Raw genomic sequence first — 19161 nt, forward strand, 5'->3', positions numbered from 1 at the left:
TGTTGGATCCTCTGTCACGCATTTTGCCTTTAATCCGAAAATCCTCTTGTTTTTTTTTCTTCTACAAGTAAACAATAAAACTGAAACTGAAACTAATGCTTTCGTCAAAGCACTGTGCCTATACTTCGTACTTCCTTAAATATACACTAAACTTTTTGATGTAAGTATATGTCGTATACACGCTGTAGTCGAACAGGTCCCATCAGGTGCCTCTCGGTGGCCGCTGCAGCAATTGATATCAGGAACGCGAGGTATTTAGAGTCGTGTTGTGTTGCGGGCGCTCAGGACACTCAGCTGCTCAGAGCAGGTCCGGCTTCGCCTCAGCACATTTAACCTCGTCAGACTGTGGTCTTGGTGTCGTTCTTAAGGGCCACGGCTGATTCCGCCAACTCATGTCTCCACAACTCGTTTGCTTCCTGTCCGTGTGACTCAGTTACGTATTATGCGGCATTAGTATCTTGTATATGCCACGGGAAAAACCGTCCCTGCGAGCTGTTGGTCAAGTGGCTGGTGTCAAATACTCTGATTCCACGTTTCCAGGATTCAATACTGAAAATACAGATTTCAATCAGACTTAAGTACTGATCGAGCACAAGAAATGAACTCACTCATTTCTTTCCCCCACTCGCATTGTTCCGCTAACTCAATCGAGTACTTGAAGCAATGTACGCAACTCGTTTTATGAACTGCACTGCCGACAAGGTGTTTTGGGAATCCACAGCTCCGTCAAGGTGTCGAGAGATGGCTTCTATCGGGGGCTCCTCTGCTATCATGTACATATGTGTTCGCGAAATCAAAACAATTTCATTGACAACAAAGGTTTTACGCTCGTGTTTTCCCTCTGTTACAGCAGCTGCAGAATTCAGCTCACAACTGACCGCTAAAATGCAGCCGAGATGCCTCAAACATACACTTCTCGTGTGTGAACTCTTATTTGTGCCGGTATTAATTTAATTTATTTGACCATTTAACAACTAATTGACAATTGACAATTTATTCGATAACTAAAGTTGTATGCTTGTGTTGCTCCACTTTTTTACAGCGGCTGCGAATTTAAACTCGCAACTGACAGGGAGAATGCAGCCGAGTTGCCTGTAACATACACTTCTTTTGCGTGCACTCTTATTTATGGCGGCATTAACTGTAGGGTCCCCCGACGAGCGGGCGGGGAGGATTATCTTAATGCATACATTTATCACAGCGAAGGTTTTCCTGGGAGTAGGTCGCCCGCACCGTCCCAGCTGGAGAGCAGATTAATCGCTCGCCGAACGCGGGCCGCCTCGCTTTGCTCCATCTTGAATGCGCGAGGTTTGCGGAGCGATTGCCTCCTGCGATGGCCTTGCAAGAGGTATAGCTACGCTCGCCGTGACTGCTCCGTCTTTTCGCCTCTTGCAAAACGAGAGCGAACGGATGAGGGGAAAAGAAAGTCGAGCGGGAAAGAGAGAAAGTAGGAGAGAATTGCCAGGGTGCCAGCTTGTCCGCTGGGAAGTGTCGCCATCTGGCGCCAATAAGTGACGATGCTCGAGCACGAAATGTGCGTACAACATTGGCCGAAATAGACGAGAACGAGCGAAGGCGAAAGGAGGGTCCGTAGCGGAGAAAGCCCTTCGAGCTGCTGCTGCCACCTGTTGATCGCTACCAGCGACGCCGTGACGCGGCACTCAGTTACGGGCCTTAGTCATCATTCGTAATAACGTGGAACAAAGTTTTCTCCATTCTGTATTCTTTTCTTTTACCGGGGTCATTTTTCTGTCCCGTTTTCTTTCTTATCTTTCTTTTCTACGATACCCAGCAGTTCTGACTATGGGAGATTGTAAGTGTATGTGCTTTCGCGATTCAATTATGTATGTGCTTTCGCCCGCGCTTGACATACAAGACGGTTGTTTCTAGGAGTAAATATACACGGCCCGTCATTCTCATGTAATCAGCCGCTCGTGAAGAGGTCCATTCATCTACCTGCTAAGTAGCCAAAAGGTGTCTGTAGATGGGTTCATGAACGGAATGCACGCATCTTTTCGTATAGGCAAATGAAAAAGAAGTTTCAAAAGTTTCTTGAATTTCTCATGATGCCTGCATGCACCAGCGTGGCCAATAACCAGCATTCGAAAGCAGGTGTAACGTATGACAGGTACCCCTAAATTAATTGCCTAGTTTTGCTCAGAAATAAACTGGGGCCTCCTTGGCCTGAATGAGTTTCACTTTGATTTATACGTTGATCTTGTACTTCTTTCTGGGGTTTTACGTGCCAAAACCAGTTCTGATTATGAGGCACGCCGTAGTGGAGGGCTCCGCATTAATTTTGACGACCTGGGGGTTCTTTAACGTACACTACAACGCAAGCACACGGCCGTTTTTGCATTTCGCCTCCATCTAAATGCGGTTGCCGCAGCCGGGATTCGATCCCGCCACCTCGTGAACAGCAGCTAAACGCCTTAGCCACTGAGCCACCACGGCGAGTGATCTTGTACTCCGTTACTCTATTTGGGTAGAGGAGAATGTGACAGGGTTCACGTTGCTTGATCACTACACCAGATAGATTTGTTCGGGATTCCACAAGAGAAGCCCGTTAATAAATTTCCGAGACATCTTGTTTTCTGTAGAAAAGGGAGTTGATAAATTACCAAAACCATTACGAAAGCGAGTGCTCAGCCCTGTAATGGCAGACGACAAGCGACGCTGCGACTTTTGAAAAACGTTACATGTTACAGTGCCTCCAGAACCCCTTCTTGCATCTGCACTGTGATATTTAATGACATTAAACTGATAGCATCAGGGCTTTGCAAGATGAAACCTAATTGCAGAGCTTCCTCTTCACTGATAGAGAAATTGTCTCGCCGAAGATGCCAATTTTGTACGCAACTGGATGACACATGTCGTAACTGGCGTCACTTCCTTACGTGGTCTTGGCTGAAACACTTCCACTAATTATCCTGAGTTGTAAGCTTTGGGCTTAAAAAAATAATAGGGGAAGTCACTGCCAACGAAGCCCCACAGTTTCGGTAAGCCAGTCTGCTCTATTGTGATTAATGTTTTTTTTTCGCCGCACAAAATCTTCGAACGCAAGTTACAACGCCAGCAAAGAGCTTGAACATGACGTTACTGACATATTATGGCGCACCATTGATAGCTCTTAATTAACGCGGCTTAAAGCACAAAATAGCTGAACTGAAGGAAGGTGCAGCTTTCTTTCTTTGCTATTGTAGGGGTCGCAAAGATGACTGTGCGAAACCTGTAAAGAACCCCAGCGTGTAACATCTCCCCTGAAACTTCATCGCTATTATTGCCAGAAAAGAGTAAAACCATCAACTTTTAGTTCGCGTGCGCATAAGTGCTTGGTGCTATTGACGGCATTCGCTGAAGGGATTCAGCCGCAGTCACGCAACGTGCATTAATTACACAACATCACAGCTCAAGACGGATGGAGCTTTTTTCGTAAGAAACAACCCGAAAACCCCGAAGCTATACAAACCGTTTCCCAGCCCAAGGGGGCCACGCGTAAGAACTGACGCAATGCCTCGCACGCCAACGCACAAGAATACTGAGGTGCTTTTTGTACCATACGCACAGTGTCTGGCCAAAGCAGTGAATCAGACGAAGGGAAGTGAGGGGTGGGGGCCAGAGAGGGACATGCTTTATCAGTGGCGTGGTCGCACAGTTCTCCTTGAGTCCTGTCCATGGTTGCCCGGGGCTCAAAAAAAAAGAAACAACAAAAAAGCTAAAGAAACAGTCTCCCACGGAGACCTCGCGGTGGCGGTGAGCCCAGCGTGCCAGAGCAGGCGTCCGCCTCGTTGCCGGCGTTCGCAATCGGGGCCAGCGTGTTGGTTGTCGCCAGCCAAGGCGCCTTCGTCTTTTGCCTCCGCCGCCGTTCATTAAAAAAAGGCCAGGCTGGCAGCGCATACCTGGAACAAGGCCGGGCGCCTCGGGTTTCTCGCCTGCCACGCCCAGGAACTGACCGTTGGCCGAAGGAGAGAAGGCCAGAACGCGATGCCCTCGCTGATGTGACGCCTCGCACTTTCGGTTATACTTTCCGGGCGCCTGTTAGAACTAAGCCTTTGGCTCTGAGCACTCGGTGCAGGCGACAGTATGCAGCAAAGTCGGGTTTCGCTGTCCGACTAGTTGTGAAGTGTTGGTCTCAATGCTTTCAAGAAAGCTAACGTGAAGGCGGGTGATGTAACTGACATGTAGTGTGCCACAGTGTGTTCAACATAAACATAATCAGCTATAAGCACACAAAGGAATATATGCTTTCAAACATCTAAGCCAATCCAATATCGCTGACTTCTTGACGAGTGCGCGAACTCGCTGTATGGTACATATATATAAAGAAATGATGGCACAATGGATGCGTTGTGGCAAACGAAACCTTAAAGTTTATTTATGCCAAAAGTTTCGAGAGTTCAACTCTCTTCGTCTGGGCAGTTTCAAAGTTTGTCAAACTGCCCTGGCAAAGTGGTACCACTCTCAAAAATGTTGGCATAAATAGACTTTGTGTTTTCGTCTAACGCAATGCCTTCACTGTGCCATCAATTCTTCAAATAACAACGGGCCTTCTCGTCGTTATATATGTTCAATCCTTGGCATTTTTTTGTAGTTTATTCGCGCAATTTAAGACACGTCGGCGCATCAAAACGCTGATAAATGTGCTAGCCACACGTTTTATTTGAATAATGAATATTCTTGGGAACCGTATGCGTTTCTGAGATTACATCATATATTAGGATTTGGTCCTTTAGCGCAATTTTCAGCGATGCTTGACCCCGCGAACTTTCGTTGCAACCGTTGACTGCGAATGATATGTATGCTTTGTCATGTTTTATTGTCAGCTTACTATATTATGCACGTTCGCACTGAGCTAAACACCTGCGTGACGATTCTAAATTTTGTACAAGCCGACAGTACGCACTCATTAGAACTGTTGCTGCTCTGAAAGGCCAACAAGGTGAAGAAACAGCTTTTAGGGGTAAACAACTCCTCATCAGAGATGCGAATGTTTCGTGCAGTCCTAACGCCATTATTAATTTTAAAATTGCAATTAATCATGCTTTGAACAACTCGCAGTTCCAGCAGTAAGGATAGGTGCACCAAAGCACGAGTGAGAAGGATTCTATCATGCACTGGTGCAGTGGTCTCATTAGTGATCGTGAACTATGTAACGTGTACATTTTTAACAGTTTGTAATTTCTGCGTAGCGATTGGCATGCAGTTGATATTCATAGACGCAACCAGTAACATGCAAGACAGGCTTTACAAACATTTTTATTGTGTCTCGTGGTCCGTAGAGTGTGGTGCTTGTCACGTGTAGCGCATGTTACTTGGGTAGAGTGTTTCGTGAGAGTTGTGTGTACGTACTTTGTGTGTTTGTACTCTCGAGTTTGAGCGCATCGGCCGATGGCGAACACATTGCGTATCCGTCCTGCGGAGCCTTTGCCCGGGTTATGTGTTAATGTACATGCACGCAGCTGCTAGCTTGGTGAATCTGAAAAGAAAGAAAGCAAAAAAAGAACAAATTGTTACAAGAGCACGCTAAGAGACGAAGAGAGCCAGATAGCCCGGCTTGCCCACGTTACAAAAAAAAAAAAAAAAAGCCAGGCTACAGGAACCCTCAGCTGTGCTGCCGAGACACTAACGAGGAACACCAAAATTGTTTAGACTCAAAAAGTACTCCTTCAAAATTCTAGGTTGAATTATAAATGTATGTGGTTGATTATTAGTAAGAGGTTGATTAATAAAAGGGGAAAAGATTGTGAATGTTCAATGTTACATTTTTTCCCATTTTTATCCGGTACGCTAGGTGTGGTGTCAATAATTTCAATATATTTATGGTGTTGTGACTGAATCAAATATCTTAGGGCTTTCTAAATTTGGTGTCTAGCTTTTTTTAGAATACAATTAAGCTCATCCTTAGCCATAAAAGCAGTAACTGTGACCGAGACAATGCCGTCAAAATGGCGACACCATGACGAGCGAACTTGAACAGGAACTTCAAGAACCCCTCGCCTACCGTCTTTCGCTTTTGCTTCATTTCTACCTTATTAAGCCTCTTCTAATAGTAATGGTGACTTTTTGGGTACTGACGAAGTGTAATTTACTAAAACAGCTCAAATAATTTTTTTCTATTTAGTGTCCCTTTTAAGACAATGTGTGGGCCATGACAACTTATTTGCCAGAACAAGTTCCTTACGCAATTTCAACCCCCCGGTCTCGAGAATTCTGGTACACGTATAAGCGGACCCCTCAAGACGCGCAAAAGCTTTTCAAGTGCGATCCTTTGCTCTGACTAGCCTTCACATATGCTTGGTTTAAGCGCATAGATCGACCAAGTCTGCAAGAAGTTTACACGAAACATCCTTGGACACATTGCGACTGTTCTTCCCAGATTTATAGCAACTTGGCTGATCAATTTTGGGCTCTACGACTTCACTACAATCTTTATATTCCTCAGCCGTGTGTGCCTAACGTCTACTCCATTGATGCAAAGTTTCACCTCGGTACATTTTATCGTTTCCCTCTGGTCACTGTTTCAAAATTGCCCGAAGACGCCTAATCTACGAACGAAGACGAGCTCTTAACAGCTGATGGTGGCACCAGACGTGCCCGGGCCACGTGCAAGTGTCACATGCCCGTACCACGCGCCAGTTGTGCCCTGTCTCAAGGACGGACGTGGTAATGCGAGCTCTTACCAGCTATAAACCTATATCACTAAGGTTCGGGCCTGTCGTTGATACATCATGAGCAGGAGACTAACGACGCCTCGTGGACTAGAACATGGAAGTAGTGTGTCCTCTCACCAATTTTGTTTTCGTCCACAATGCGTTCACAATGCGCTATACGCGTACTGCTCCTAGAAACTAAAGCTTTGAAAAAGTAATCGGACAACTGTCATCTCTGCAGGGCGCCTGAGCAGCTTGTACTGGAAGCGTACCGTTTAACCGTAGAGCTTTCCGTATCCAAGACCGTGTCCGTAACCGCCATAGCCGAGGGCAAGACCGTGTCCGTAGCCGCCGTAGCCGAGGGCGAGACCGTGTCCGTATCCTCCGTGGCCGAGGGCGACACCGTGTCCGTAACCACCGACGGCAAGACCGTATCCTCCGTGTCCGTATCCGCCGTAGGCAACACCGGCCTTGACGCCACCACCGAAGCGCACCTGCGACAGATAGTGCTCATCAGCATCCTTGTGAAATGAATTCGGACAGTGCGTAGATTTACACATTCTCTTATGACTTCTTGTAGACTGCTCAGCCTTTTTATACACTTACAAGTTCGTCACTATACAGCCCATGCAAGTCCCGGACAAAAGTTAGTAAGTCTGTTCCATATGTTGATTGTACTATTTGCTGTAAATCAACAGACATTGGTCGACAAGAACAGTAAGACCCAAAGTCTGCAGGAAAAAAAACGTGTATACAAATTCTAGTGACTGCTCATATACATATTGTGGGGGCTAGAATAGACTTGGCACGGTTACTGAAAGTTGTGGGCGTCAGGCTGAAAACAAATGTATTATCTTGAAGAGTGAGACAAAAGCAACGCACTAGCTTGAATGCATTTTGACCTTTACTCCGGCCCATCTGAGGACTCCTGAGTGGCAAATATCTCAATATATGTCCACCGTATGCTCATATTCCAGCTGTATAGCCGAAACAACTATGCTGCATGATAATAAAGGTATTGTAACGCGCCGTCATGGTTATGGCTGCGCACACGGCCATACAAAGTATTAAGTATACCCTGTCATATCGAAGCAACAAATACTAAGAAAACTAGCAGCTAGAAATTTGAGTGAATGAACCGAAAGTACACATCTGGGGTGATAAACAATCTACGCGCTATCATTCAAGAAGCAGTGCCACGAAGAAACTAAACTTATCAGAAAATCAATCACAATCGCAAACCATTTACGCACAAATAAAGTTCTGTAATTATGAAGCAAACGCTAACTCTGCTATACTGAACACGTAACTTCAAAATCTAGTTCTCCTGTGACCGTAATAGGCAAAAACTCCGCCATTTATTCCTTCCATTGTATGTGTAATAAAGCGATTCTGATTCTTATTCTGATGCATACATCAGCACAATGTTTATACTTCGTGCGCACTGGGCATGGTGGAGACAAAGGAAAGCAATGGTTTATGTACGCTTGAAGGTTTTCTCAGAGTCTTACACGTGAGCAGCAACCCAAGTAGGTTTGAGAAAAATACGTTGGAGGGAGACTCCGCTTTCTTCGCTGATACATGTGCAAGCATTCAAGCACAATGCAATGATTCGAACGAATGAAATGGGAGCACGTAAGCTGTAGAGGTATCACGATTGTTTTGCGACAACCTGAGCGAGCGAAAACGTTCCAAGCATCACTTGCTATCAAAAGACTTTCTAATGGCTTCAGTCATTCATAAAAAAAAAGGTATGACCACTCACCTGGAGGTTGTAGGCCTGAGGCAGGAATCCGCGTCCGCCGTATCCGTAGCCAACGGATCCGATAGACGGGCCGTACACGCTAGCGGCGTAGGGGGATGGGGCGGTGAAGCCTCCAGCGGCGGCGTAGGACGCCAGGCCCAGAAGAATGGTGACCAACTGCGGAAAGCAAGCGGTTCACTCAATCGTAGTCAACGAGCTACAAAAAAATCCACAACTTTGGACTTGGCAAGTGACGGCAATTTCTTGAGTTACTGGTACGCGAACTCCTGACTAAACACGTGAGAGACTTCACAGTTCTTTGTGACACATTTACTTTAAAAACATACCTGCCGTGAGAAAAATAGCGGACGTGCTTTTACTGAACGTGTTGAAAGGAAGCTCAAGGGACTGTCTTGCAATACGATGCAAAATTTCCATATATACTGACTGATACATGTTTTTCTGAAGAAACACCAACTGTGTTTCAGCCGCATGATAAAAAAAACACATTCAGGTGTCACGGATTCTAACTTTCAGATTAGCTTTAGCAGAGGCCAACGACCTTACTTTCAGAATTCTACGAGTACGTCATTGCAGATGGTAATAAGGTGCAGGCTAGAAGAACTGACGGCGCAAAAAAGTATTCATCGCCTTAATATGGCACAGCCTTGAGGTGACGTGACCCACTGTCCGGTGTTGAGTATACGAGTTTAAGCACGGTTCCTAATCGTCTTGACCACCTGACGTGAGATGTTTTTAAATTCGTGCTACTGAAAATGTATGTTTCAAAGGCAGTTTCCTCAGTTAATGAACTATAAAGCAAGCATTTGCGAGGCATGAAGTCCTTTTTTCATGTAAAGTGTCGTTAAAGTTCGAGCATGGTTCTCCAGTTTCAAGATAAGCTTTAGAGATTATTCTCCAGAAGGGTGTTAACATTACAATCATTTCTTAATGCATGTCCCAGCTTCAAGCAGAACGTCACCACTTCTCTTGCAAGGGCTTCCGAAGGGATGACATCAGTGAACTAGGAACCACGGAGTCCTCATCTCTGGACTAAGTGATAAAATTTTATCCCGTACACAGTAAACGTTTACTGATCTTGCATATTCTCGTAGATGCACAATTACTTCATATGGCTAGTTTCAAACCACCAAGCATTCAACGAAGTCGTAAACCTTTTAGCTGCAGCTTATCCAGCCTTGTTAGGCAGATAAGTGAATGTGGAACACTATGGGAGCATAGGTCAACGAGACAAGGTCGCAGCCGAGTCGCGGGCCAACACCCACAAATCAAGAGTGCTTCTCAGCCTCCGAATGCAAAGCCCACGATAACGATTAAACCGTCGTCGCGGCAGCTTGGCTTGGTCTACAACTTAAAAATGTCTTTACAGCCAATCTAATTCGAAGCTCGCTATCTAACCGAGCAACGTTCATCACCGTAACCGAGCAGCACAACAGGGAGATAAACCCAGCGCGAGCTACAACATTCTCCCGAATCTTCGATCAGTCGGCACGAGAAAATTGAGTCCGAAACTCCGACCTATCGCTCTTTCACTTACGATATGCGAACGCTTAACGTTAATCGAGACCACCCCACTTCGAGCGCCGGTGGGCCTTGAAGCATGAAGCAAAACACAAGGAAAGCGACCTCGTGCATTTAAAGCAACAACCTTGCGAGGAGCCGGCACGCAGATACATAGTCAGGCCGTGAATCTATAGGACGTTGCGGACGGTCTCTTGTGTGCTCGCTATATTTATTTGTTTGCTTCTTCATCTGAGGAGGGAATTAAGCGTGCCATAATGGAGGTGTATAGAGCGTTCGAGACTCTTTCGCAGCTCAACCGAACCGCCACAGCGCAAGGCGCATATATTGGCACGCCAAGGTCCGAGACGGCCGGTAACGATTGGAGCACTTTACCGAAGTAAGCTCCGTAGAGAAGGCGATATCGGACCACCGCGAAAGCGTCGAGTGCTTTCCTCAGCAGCATAGTATCGTGGTGCACTTTAGAAAAGGTGCGCGCGAGAAGGCTAAGAAATCCTGCCGTTCACGCATCGTCTTCATTTACGTTGTAAATATGAAGTAAGGGCTCGGCCTTCTTTTCTTCCTTATGATCATGACGCAGATAAGCGCCGAGGAAAAAACGACGCGTCCTTGGTTCTCCCGTTACTTGCGCAGATATTACGCAAACAAACAAAATAAACAAGCGAGAGTAATTTACTTTGCGAAACAAACAAACATATGTAATCCACTTTGCTCGTAAGCGTGTAGGTCAAAGCGGTTTAGCCGGTGGCACTCGTACAGAGCTACAAGCTGTGAAACCGTGTCACATTCCACGCCTTGCAAAATATTTGCCACGCGGCTATAGGAGCAATGTTTGAAAATGCTCAAATTGTGACGTCACCCACGGGAAGCATGGACGTAACAAATTTAGCCGAAAGGTACCCATTGGGAGAAACGCTTGGGCACCTTGTGCACCTGGCACAGTAGTTGAGGTGGCGGGTTACTCCACTAGCACACCGTGTACGCCTCCTTTTTGCGGTTGTCTGCTTGCGCTTAAGCGTTATCCAAGAAAAGGTTTGATTTTGAAGCGTGGCTTCTGAACTGTTATGATATAACAGCTACGGCCTAAACAACTACGCAGTTTACCGCGACTGCATGAGAACTCACTTTGTATATCGCACACACGTACATTATGGATGCGGCGATTTGCTTCTTCAAAATGCTAAATCTTGTAGACTGTAGAAATTCTATAGATGCCGATAAATGCCACATTTGGCAGACGCAAATTCTTGGTTAAAATTTTCTGGCAGCTAAATTAGATCCTCTGGATGCCAAGTTACATAAGGATACAGGGGAACGTCGAAAAAAAAAAATGCGAGAGAAGCTGAAAACAACTGCCGCAAGAGGGCGTACGATGCCTTTTTGTTTCGAGCGTTCGATAACAGTACCAGAAATAGTGGCAGACTACAAATTATGATAACAGTCGGTATCCTAACGGTTAAGATAGCGACTTGAGAATTTTGTAAATAATTTAAAGCGGGGCAGCTGTACATACGCATTTACAAAATTTGGCTACGCCACAGCTACAAGTTGCTGTAGAAATGGATAAATTCCATGAAGTGTTGACTGTAGGTACATCCTTCCTAACCTCTAGATGAAGCCCCCAGCGAACGAGCTCACGTGCGTCACAAACCCAAATCGATGACCACAATCCTGAAATCCTCGCATGGGCCTTAAGGCATATGTGTTCCAAGGGAAGCCAAACGCCGCTACCCTGAGAGATGCATGAAGCAAACGTAGTTCTGGAAAAATAACTCTGGGCTATAACCTCATTGGTGCATATCGGCAGATGTATCCTAATTCTAAGTTTCAGGTCTCCAATGGGCGCGTCACGAAGGCATGGTTACGTCACCAATACGGGACTATGACGTCACGCTAAAACCACAGTCAAGGCCACATGAGGCCATTAGCGTCCTTCAATCGAGATTCGCAAACCTCTAAGCTGCGTCTGGTTGACCTCGCGTGACATCGAGCGGTTTGCATTTGCAACACCGTCCAGCTGCAAATGCAAATAGGAACCGTCAGCTGCTTCGCAGCTCGTGGCAGTGTTACAAGGATCATGGCGTTCCCCGTGACGATGAGGGCGTCACAGGCACGTTCTCGTGACGACACGCGAGACCTTTAGCGTGGTCACACATGACCGGCGACCCTCCCCTCGGAAGATGTCCCTTAGAGCCTCGCATCATCAACTCATCGCGCGACGTGGAATCCGAGGAGCAGAGCCTACGCGCAAACGAACACGACCACGACGCGCAAGCTCTCGACGGCGCGCGCCCGCTCGGGCACGTGCAAGCGCTATACAGACCAGAGCGTTCATGGCGGCGACGACTTGGGTGTGCTTGCGATAACAAACCGACAGCGGCGAGTAATTGTTCTCCTGGCCGGCCCTGGTTTTTATACAGGGTGGGGTGTGGGGAAGGTGGACCCCCCCGAGGCTTAGCCGCGAGACCAAGCGGCCTCCTCGTTCGCCGGCCGGCCGCACGCCGGTCAGGCCGCCTCGGGTCCTGTCAGTCCTGCCGGTTCGCTGTTTTTTTAGCGGAGCAAGGCCGACCCCTGTACGCGCGCCCACCCTCGCTGGGGCGCGGTTTGTCCGCGCGGCGATCACCTTTCGCGCGAAGGACCTCTATCAGCTGTGCTGGCCTACAGCCGCGCGCGCACCCGTTCCTGTGCCTGGTCGCTGGACGTCCGGGTGTTACGTACACGACGAGAGCGGAGTGGCAGTGCGCGAGTTTCCTGGAACGCCGCGAAGTACGGAGGCGCAGAGGCTGTGACGAATGTTGCTGCCCTCCCGAGTTTTATCCGTATCAGAACAAGTGACGGACATGGCACAAATTACGGCTAGGCTACGCGCGCTTTCTTAAAGCAAATGTGCCCACCACACGTCATGCACTCCATTTATCGCTATTTATAGATGCCCCCCCCCCCTCCCCAGCCCTTGCATATCGGAATATTAAAATTTAATTCTTGAAGGTACTGTCATGCACTCGAGCTTCCCTTGTTGACGCACCACTTGTGCAGTCTTCCGCGCCCGATAATCAGGGTGCGTCACTTAGAACATCACTATCTCCGTTCGTGTGCCGTCGTGTTCCACGCTGTATCATAATAAACTGCTCCGTGAGTTTTTTTTTTGTGTGTAGGTACCCAAGAAGAGTCACGTGTAGCCAGTGCCTAGTCACAATACAGGCCTAAATTTATGCTGTATTTAAGCTTTTAGTAAGCGCGCTGCGAGAAAGTTAGTGGGGATCTCGTGTTTCTGAAAAGTAAGGACAGGGCGTTAATAATTTCCGCGCAAACCTATTTTCACACCGCTCTTTAGCTTAAAATTACAAATTTACGCGACGATACTAACCGCGGACAGATCGATCACCTGACAGCATAGCCGACAGCATTCTGTGTGCAGTGAGAACTTAACAAATAATTAGAAATGCAAATGGCAGTCAGGAACAACCGGACTTATTCCCGTGAAAATAGCCAGGTGTTTAATTTCACTCGCTTAAGATCGCAAGTGCGATTCCAATTGCAGGTGAAGACATGAATCAGTCTGAGGTAGGCGAGGAAAGAGAAGCGGGAACGAGTGACGCACGACCACGTGGTACGCAGTTCGCAAATCCACACAGCAATTTGGTATGTCGTGTGTACTCTGCATCAAGCTCCGTAGTCGCGTTTACTAAAGCCAGCTAAGCAGATGACGCTGATGTCTCACTCCTCCTCGAAAGTTCATAGGCAATTAACTTTGCGCGATATTCCATAGAACATGGCTAGGCGTCATGCTGCGAAAATGAATGTGCATCCAAGGCGTTCAGAAGGCGTTTCGAAACGAAAGCACAGCTGCAGTGATAAGGTCTGAATGTTTCACGCTGAGACAAGGTACACCAGACATTCAAGGTGCGCAGCGTAATGGCCATGTAGGCATACTGATGGACTTGACCGAGACATCGATAAAGGCCAATGAACGCGCCGTTGGGCGTGACTCAAGCTAATCGCTTCCGAGACCCGACTGTAGGCGATGGAAGCTAACTGGGCGCCTCACGAACGAGTAGGAAGTGGTGTACGACAGGTGCGCGGCGAACTGGTCCGTTTCGATGAGTACCAACTAAACAGTGAAAAAGAAGTGCGAGAAATTATTCTAGGCAAGTTACAAGCGCAAGTACACGAAGCACTACCGCCATTACACAACCTTATCGTGGTAATATACGATCAATTCAAACAAGACATCGTTCCAAAAGAAGATGAAGGCTGGATGTGATCAACAGACTGATCAACAGCATGAGTGTTCTTTGTCAGGGCGATGTCCTGAAAGAGACAAGTTTCCTTGTCGGAAAGTGGTTCCAGTTTGATATATCTATTGTTCGACCACTGTTCATAACATGCTATGAAGGCGCACATTGTCCAATTTCACGGCTGTTTTAATAATGACTTAATATAGCCAGAGATACACGGTACCATCACGTGCACGATCCGACTTATATGACTAATTGTACGAACTGCATCATCGATCGAGTTCCAAATCGTTCTTACACTACAAGCAGCCAAAATAACGAAACGCCGCCGCGTCCTGTGGGACGCTGCATCACACCATGAGTATTTTGCTTATGGTCAACCGCGAATCTTTCCTCATTTGTGTTCAGGTGTAAAGGTGACGCCAATCGAAGTAAGATTTTTAAGACCAATATATAAGCAACTTTTGATCCTGCACAAATGTGGACAAAGACAGATATAAAATAATCAGTCTCGCGCATGCGGTAATTCCTTTGAAAATTCGACAAATTGCTTCGGGTAAACTTACTATCATTACCACAATATTTTAGACCACGCGAAATAAAAACTATGTCGTGCTGGCGACCCCGGAGCAAAACTTTCCCGATTTCTGAAGGGCGAGTAATGCATATCATAGAAATCTTCTTGCTGCTTATTTCATCTCACGTCATGACCTTTTAGTCGCATAACATCCATTGTCATGGAAAGGCGGGCTAGAAACACGACGGGACCAAATAAATTCCCTGCATAAAACCAGCCGCTTGTGAAACAGACTGCAAAAGCTGTAGTTTCATCAACCCAACACTGAGACAATCCTTAGTGTATATAGTTGCTACAGAGTTGTGCTTTTTCGCACAATACCGCAGTTCCGATTAGAGCCCTGTCCGAAACGTCCAAATGAGATGTACGTGAATATACTCCTAACGAGCCTTGCGTGCATGCTAAATGAGCCTTGCGTGCCCGTTAAATGAGCCTTGCGTGCACGGTAACGAGCTTTGCGTGCGCGTTTTTCACCACAGGGTTTCACCCTATGGTGAAAAATCCACAGATCTTGATACATAGCATCTCGTATCAACCTGGTTGTTTTCAGAACTCCATAAATAAATCGATCAGCAGCAGTCACACATCTCCGCTGAACACGACTGAAACCAAGAAGAAGCATAAGAAGAAAATTCAGGCAAAACTCATTTGCGATGCCTATCCAAGTATGTAAATAGCATTCTTTTGCGAGTAATATTATTTCGCCGAAATATTCAAGAATTTTTTTCTCAATTTGGAGCGCCGTGAATGAGGTTTATGCACGCATTTTTAGGTCGCACTATCTATAGATCGGCCCACATTTTTAGACTGCACAATCTGCGCGATTGGCCCACATTTTTAGACTGCATTATCTGCGGGGTCATCCCACATTTCTCACTGCCCAGTCTGCGGTATGAGTCCACATTTTTAGACTGCACAATCTGCGGGGTCATCCCACAATTCTCACTGCCCAGTCTGCGGTATGAGTCCAAATATTTAGACTGCACAATCTGCGGGGTCGTCCCACATTTCTCACTGCCCAGTCTGCGGTATGAGTCCACATTTTTAGACTGCACAATCAACGGGGTCGGCCCCCATTTTCACTGCACAATCTGCGGGATTGGCCCACATTTTTAGACTCCACAATCTGTGGGGTCGGCCCACATTTCTCACTGCACAATCTACGGTATCGGCCCACATTTTTAGGCTGCACAATCTGTGGGGTCGGCCCACATTTCTCACTGCACAGTCTGCGGCATTGGCCCACATTTTTACACTGCACAATCTGCGGGATTCGCCCACATTTTTAGACAGCACAATCTGTGGGGTCGGCCCACATTTCTCACTGTACAATCTGCGGTATCGGCCCACATTTTTAGACTGCAGAATCTGCGGGATTGGCCCACCTTTTTGGACTGCACAATCTGCGAGGTGGGCCCACATGTCTCATTGCACAATTTGTGGTATCGGCCCACATTTTTAGACTGCACAATCTGCGTGGTCGGCCCACATTTCTCACTGCACAATCTGCGGTATCGGTCAACATTTTTCGACTGCACAATCTACGGGGTCGGCCCACACTTCTCACTGCACCATCTGCGGTATCGGCCCACATTTTAGACTGCAGAATCTGCGGGATTGGCCCACATTTTTAGACTGCACAATCCGCGGGGTCGGCCCACATTTCTCACTGCACTGTCTGTGGGGTCGGCCAAAATTTTTAGACTGCACTATCTCTTGATCTGCCCAAGAAAACTGTTCGTAACATAGCCGGAAAGAAAGATGGTCTGACAATGCAAAGGATGCTGTTCGCATTCGTAACTGTTTATGAATTGAAACGTAAGCATAATTATTAATGGTGATAATTATCTGCGAAGAGCTTCATATTCTTACTAAAAATAGAAAGAAATGAAGTGAAAAATTAGAGACTTGCTGCCAATGGGCACCGAACCTACAATCTCTGTACAAGACAAGTGCGATGCTCTACCAACTGAGCTACGGCGACAGCAATCCCTCCGTGAACTTCCGTTGGAAACAACTACGAAGCTCATTGCAAATTTAATCCCTCATTATTATATATTCTACATATGAATTAAGAAGCCGCTTTCCTTGGCTTTATTCTCTGTTGGCTCCACTGCGTTACTAAATATGGCGCCCCTTCCGTTTCCACGTATAATCTCTGAACTCTACATGTGTCGTATGCAGAATAATATTGCACCTCAAAGCAGCAACTTCTCCTCCACTCGGAGCATGCCAGATACATCAAAAAGCCGGAACCCGAAGCTCGTTCCTTATGTAAGCGCGAATATTTTCTCGCTCGCTCGCCCAACCGCTTGGAGCCAATTAGGCCGTCGTTGTGTTCTTTTGTCGACGCCAGCTGGAGATCGAGCCTTCTATCAATGGCATGGCCGAACCGCGCTCTCTCCGGCTCGCGTTCGCCTTATTCCCTTTGAAAAAACAATAAACAATGCGCCCGCAATCAGTGCCACAGGAACAAGGCGAACAAAAAGCAAATACGACAACGTTTTGCACATCGCTTCAATCGAGCAGCTTTCTCGTGTGCCATCGACACCACCGCCTCGCGTCTGGCTAGACCTGACAAGTCGTCGAGCGAGCAGAGATGCCTGGTCGAGATACCACGAGTCAAGCGGTCTTGAGGTTGTTAGCGCACGTGGTCAGCCGAGGTGGAAGTCGAAGCGAGGTCGGAGAGTGCGTCGAACGATGTGAGAGTAGCGAAGAGCGCTTGGCCGTTGACCATGATGGCGCCGCGCTGTTGACGATGCCTTCAAGGGAGACGTGACAGCGGGCGAAGGTATCCCGAGAATGTGTGCCTTGGATCGGCTATACTTTCACGGGCGTAACACTTTCGCGTGACCCAACGTCCGGTGCCTTATAATAGGGTGAACGCCGTTGATTTTCGTACTAATCATGCCGGAGAGAAACTTGGCTTGGCGCTGTGGTCGATCAGTAACCGTGAGAATCCTGGGGTACAAGTGCTTGTGTACGATTCGGCATGAATTCATTGAGAAGACACATCGATGAGGCCCCTTTTTGTTGTTATTCGTGTTTTAATGACACTTTGTGATGGCCACGGAACGTTTCACATATACCGACGGTTACACGCTCCCTTTCAGTGACCATTGAAACCAAAGGCCACTGAAATCCGCGTGCCTAATTTGCTAATTTGCGTGAGCTGGCCGAAGGGAACCATGGGTGCTCGAAGATTTTTAGTGATCATTGACTTCATTGGTCATTGGAAGTGCACGTGCGACGGCGGTATGAGAAGTAGTCAAGTGTTTTGCGCTCACAATTCATCTTAAAGAAACGACGACCTTTTCTAGTACACACTAAACGATGTAACATTTTATAGGTGTTAAAAGGGTGTTTTCTCACTTTACAGTATTCATTAGACCCATTTAACACCCACATTACTGAAAACTCCTTATAATTGAGGTGTGTGCGAAAAACAAATGAAAGCACAATAAAACTTCAGGAAAAAACTCCTCTGGGAGTTGTCTAAGTATGCGCAAGCATTGTGCCACTTGCTCATCTCCACGCAGGCCGGATTCATTATCAATGTTATGAAACTTGATCCGACCAGTATAAACCCTTATCAACCCTTATCTGTCCTTATCAATCTTATCTGGCAGGATCCGGCCCTTATCAACTCTTATCGGTCTTATCAACCTTATCTGACTTCATCCAACCATTAGCAAGCTTTATCGGTGCTTATTAACATTATCAGAATTACCCCGGCCATTATAAACTGCGCAAGGTTTCCCATGAAATGAAGTAGTTTCTGGGCAACTTTTACATATAGACACAAATATCTGCATATTTGAAACGTGGCTTCTGTGTGGCACAATGTCTGGTTTCTACGGGAAGTTCCTGGGTTAGAAGTCACCTCCATGGATTTGTTTCGTAACTTCTTTAAGGATGAATTGTCCTTTGACGCCGTCTGTGTAATAATTGCTCATAAACAACTTGCAAACAGTGGAAAGTATAATGAGCTAAGAGCGACATTTTCATTTCGCTTCTAATTCAGCCAAACACCTTTCCTAAGGGTGTTAATAAAATAGGGTGATTGTATATAACACCGTAAATATGCTCGTCAGGCGACAAATTCAGTTGCACCCTAAAGGATGTTAAAATGTTTATTGTGTCGTTAAATAAAGCCTGATGTTGTAATGTAACATTTCACCATGCACGATTTTTACAGTGAAGCTTATTTTGCTCTGCCCCGACGTTTATCGCACGTTGTCGTTTCCTTGCAGGATATATCTGTGGATATATACAGGTTGTCCCGACTATGACGAACCGAGTCTTGAAAAACACAGACCATAAAACATTAATAGTCCATGTTGTTCAGAGTGTTGTTGAAGAACCGCCGGTAATCTTTTTTTTTTCGTTCCTGACATTCGGCTATTTAAT

At 46.5% G+C, this 19161-nt stretch overlaps 1 protein-coding gene across 1 annotated transcript; it reads right to left on the minus strand.

Moving 5' to 3' along the window:
• Positions 1-5215: 5215 nt before the first annotated feature.
• On the minus strand, positions 5216-12307 carry LOC119454088 (keratin-associated protein 19-2). The gene is made up of 4 exons (XM_049667800.1): positions 12260-12307; positions 8416-8571; positions 6923-7144; positions 5216-5476 (listed from the first exon to the last, which is right to left on the minus strand). Exons 1-3 carry the CDS (start codon positions 12269-12271, stop codon positions 6926-6928), a joined length of 387 nt encoding a protein of 128 aa, XP_049523757.1. The 5' UTR covers positions 12272-12307; the 3' UTR covers positions 5216-5476; positions 6923-6925.
• Between the last annotated feature and the right edge of the window lie 6854 nt (positions 12308-19161).

The sequence above is a fragment of the Dermacentor silvarum genome, chromosome 5, assembly GCF_013339745.2.
Source record: "Dermacentor silvarum isolate Dsil-2018 chromosome 5, BIME_Dsil_1.4, whole genome shotgun sequence".
NCBI classification, from domain to species: domain Eukaryota; kingdom Metazoa; phylum Arthropoda; class Arachnida; order Ixodida; family Ixodidae; genus Dermacentor; species Dermacentor silvarum.

What these genes read in the sequence shown, in the direction of transcription:
- LOC119454088 (XM_049667800.1), bottom strand. An exon ending in CTCAGGCCTACAACCTCCAG is followed by an intron (nt 7,145 to 8,415) that starts GTGAGTGGTCAT and finishes TATCTGTCGCAG; the next exon opens with GTGCGCTTCGGTGGTGGCGT.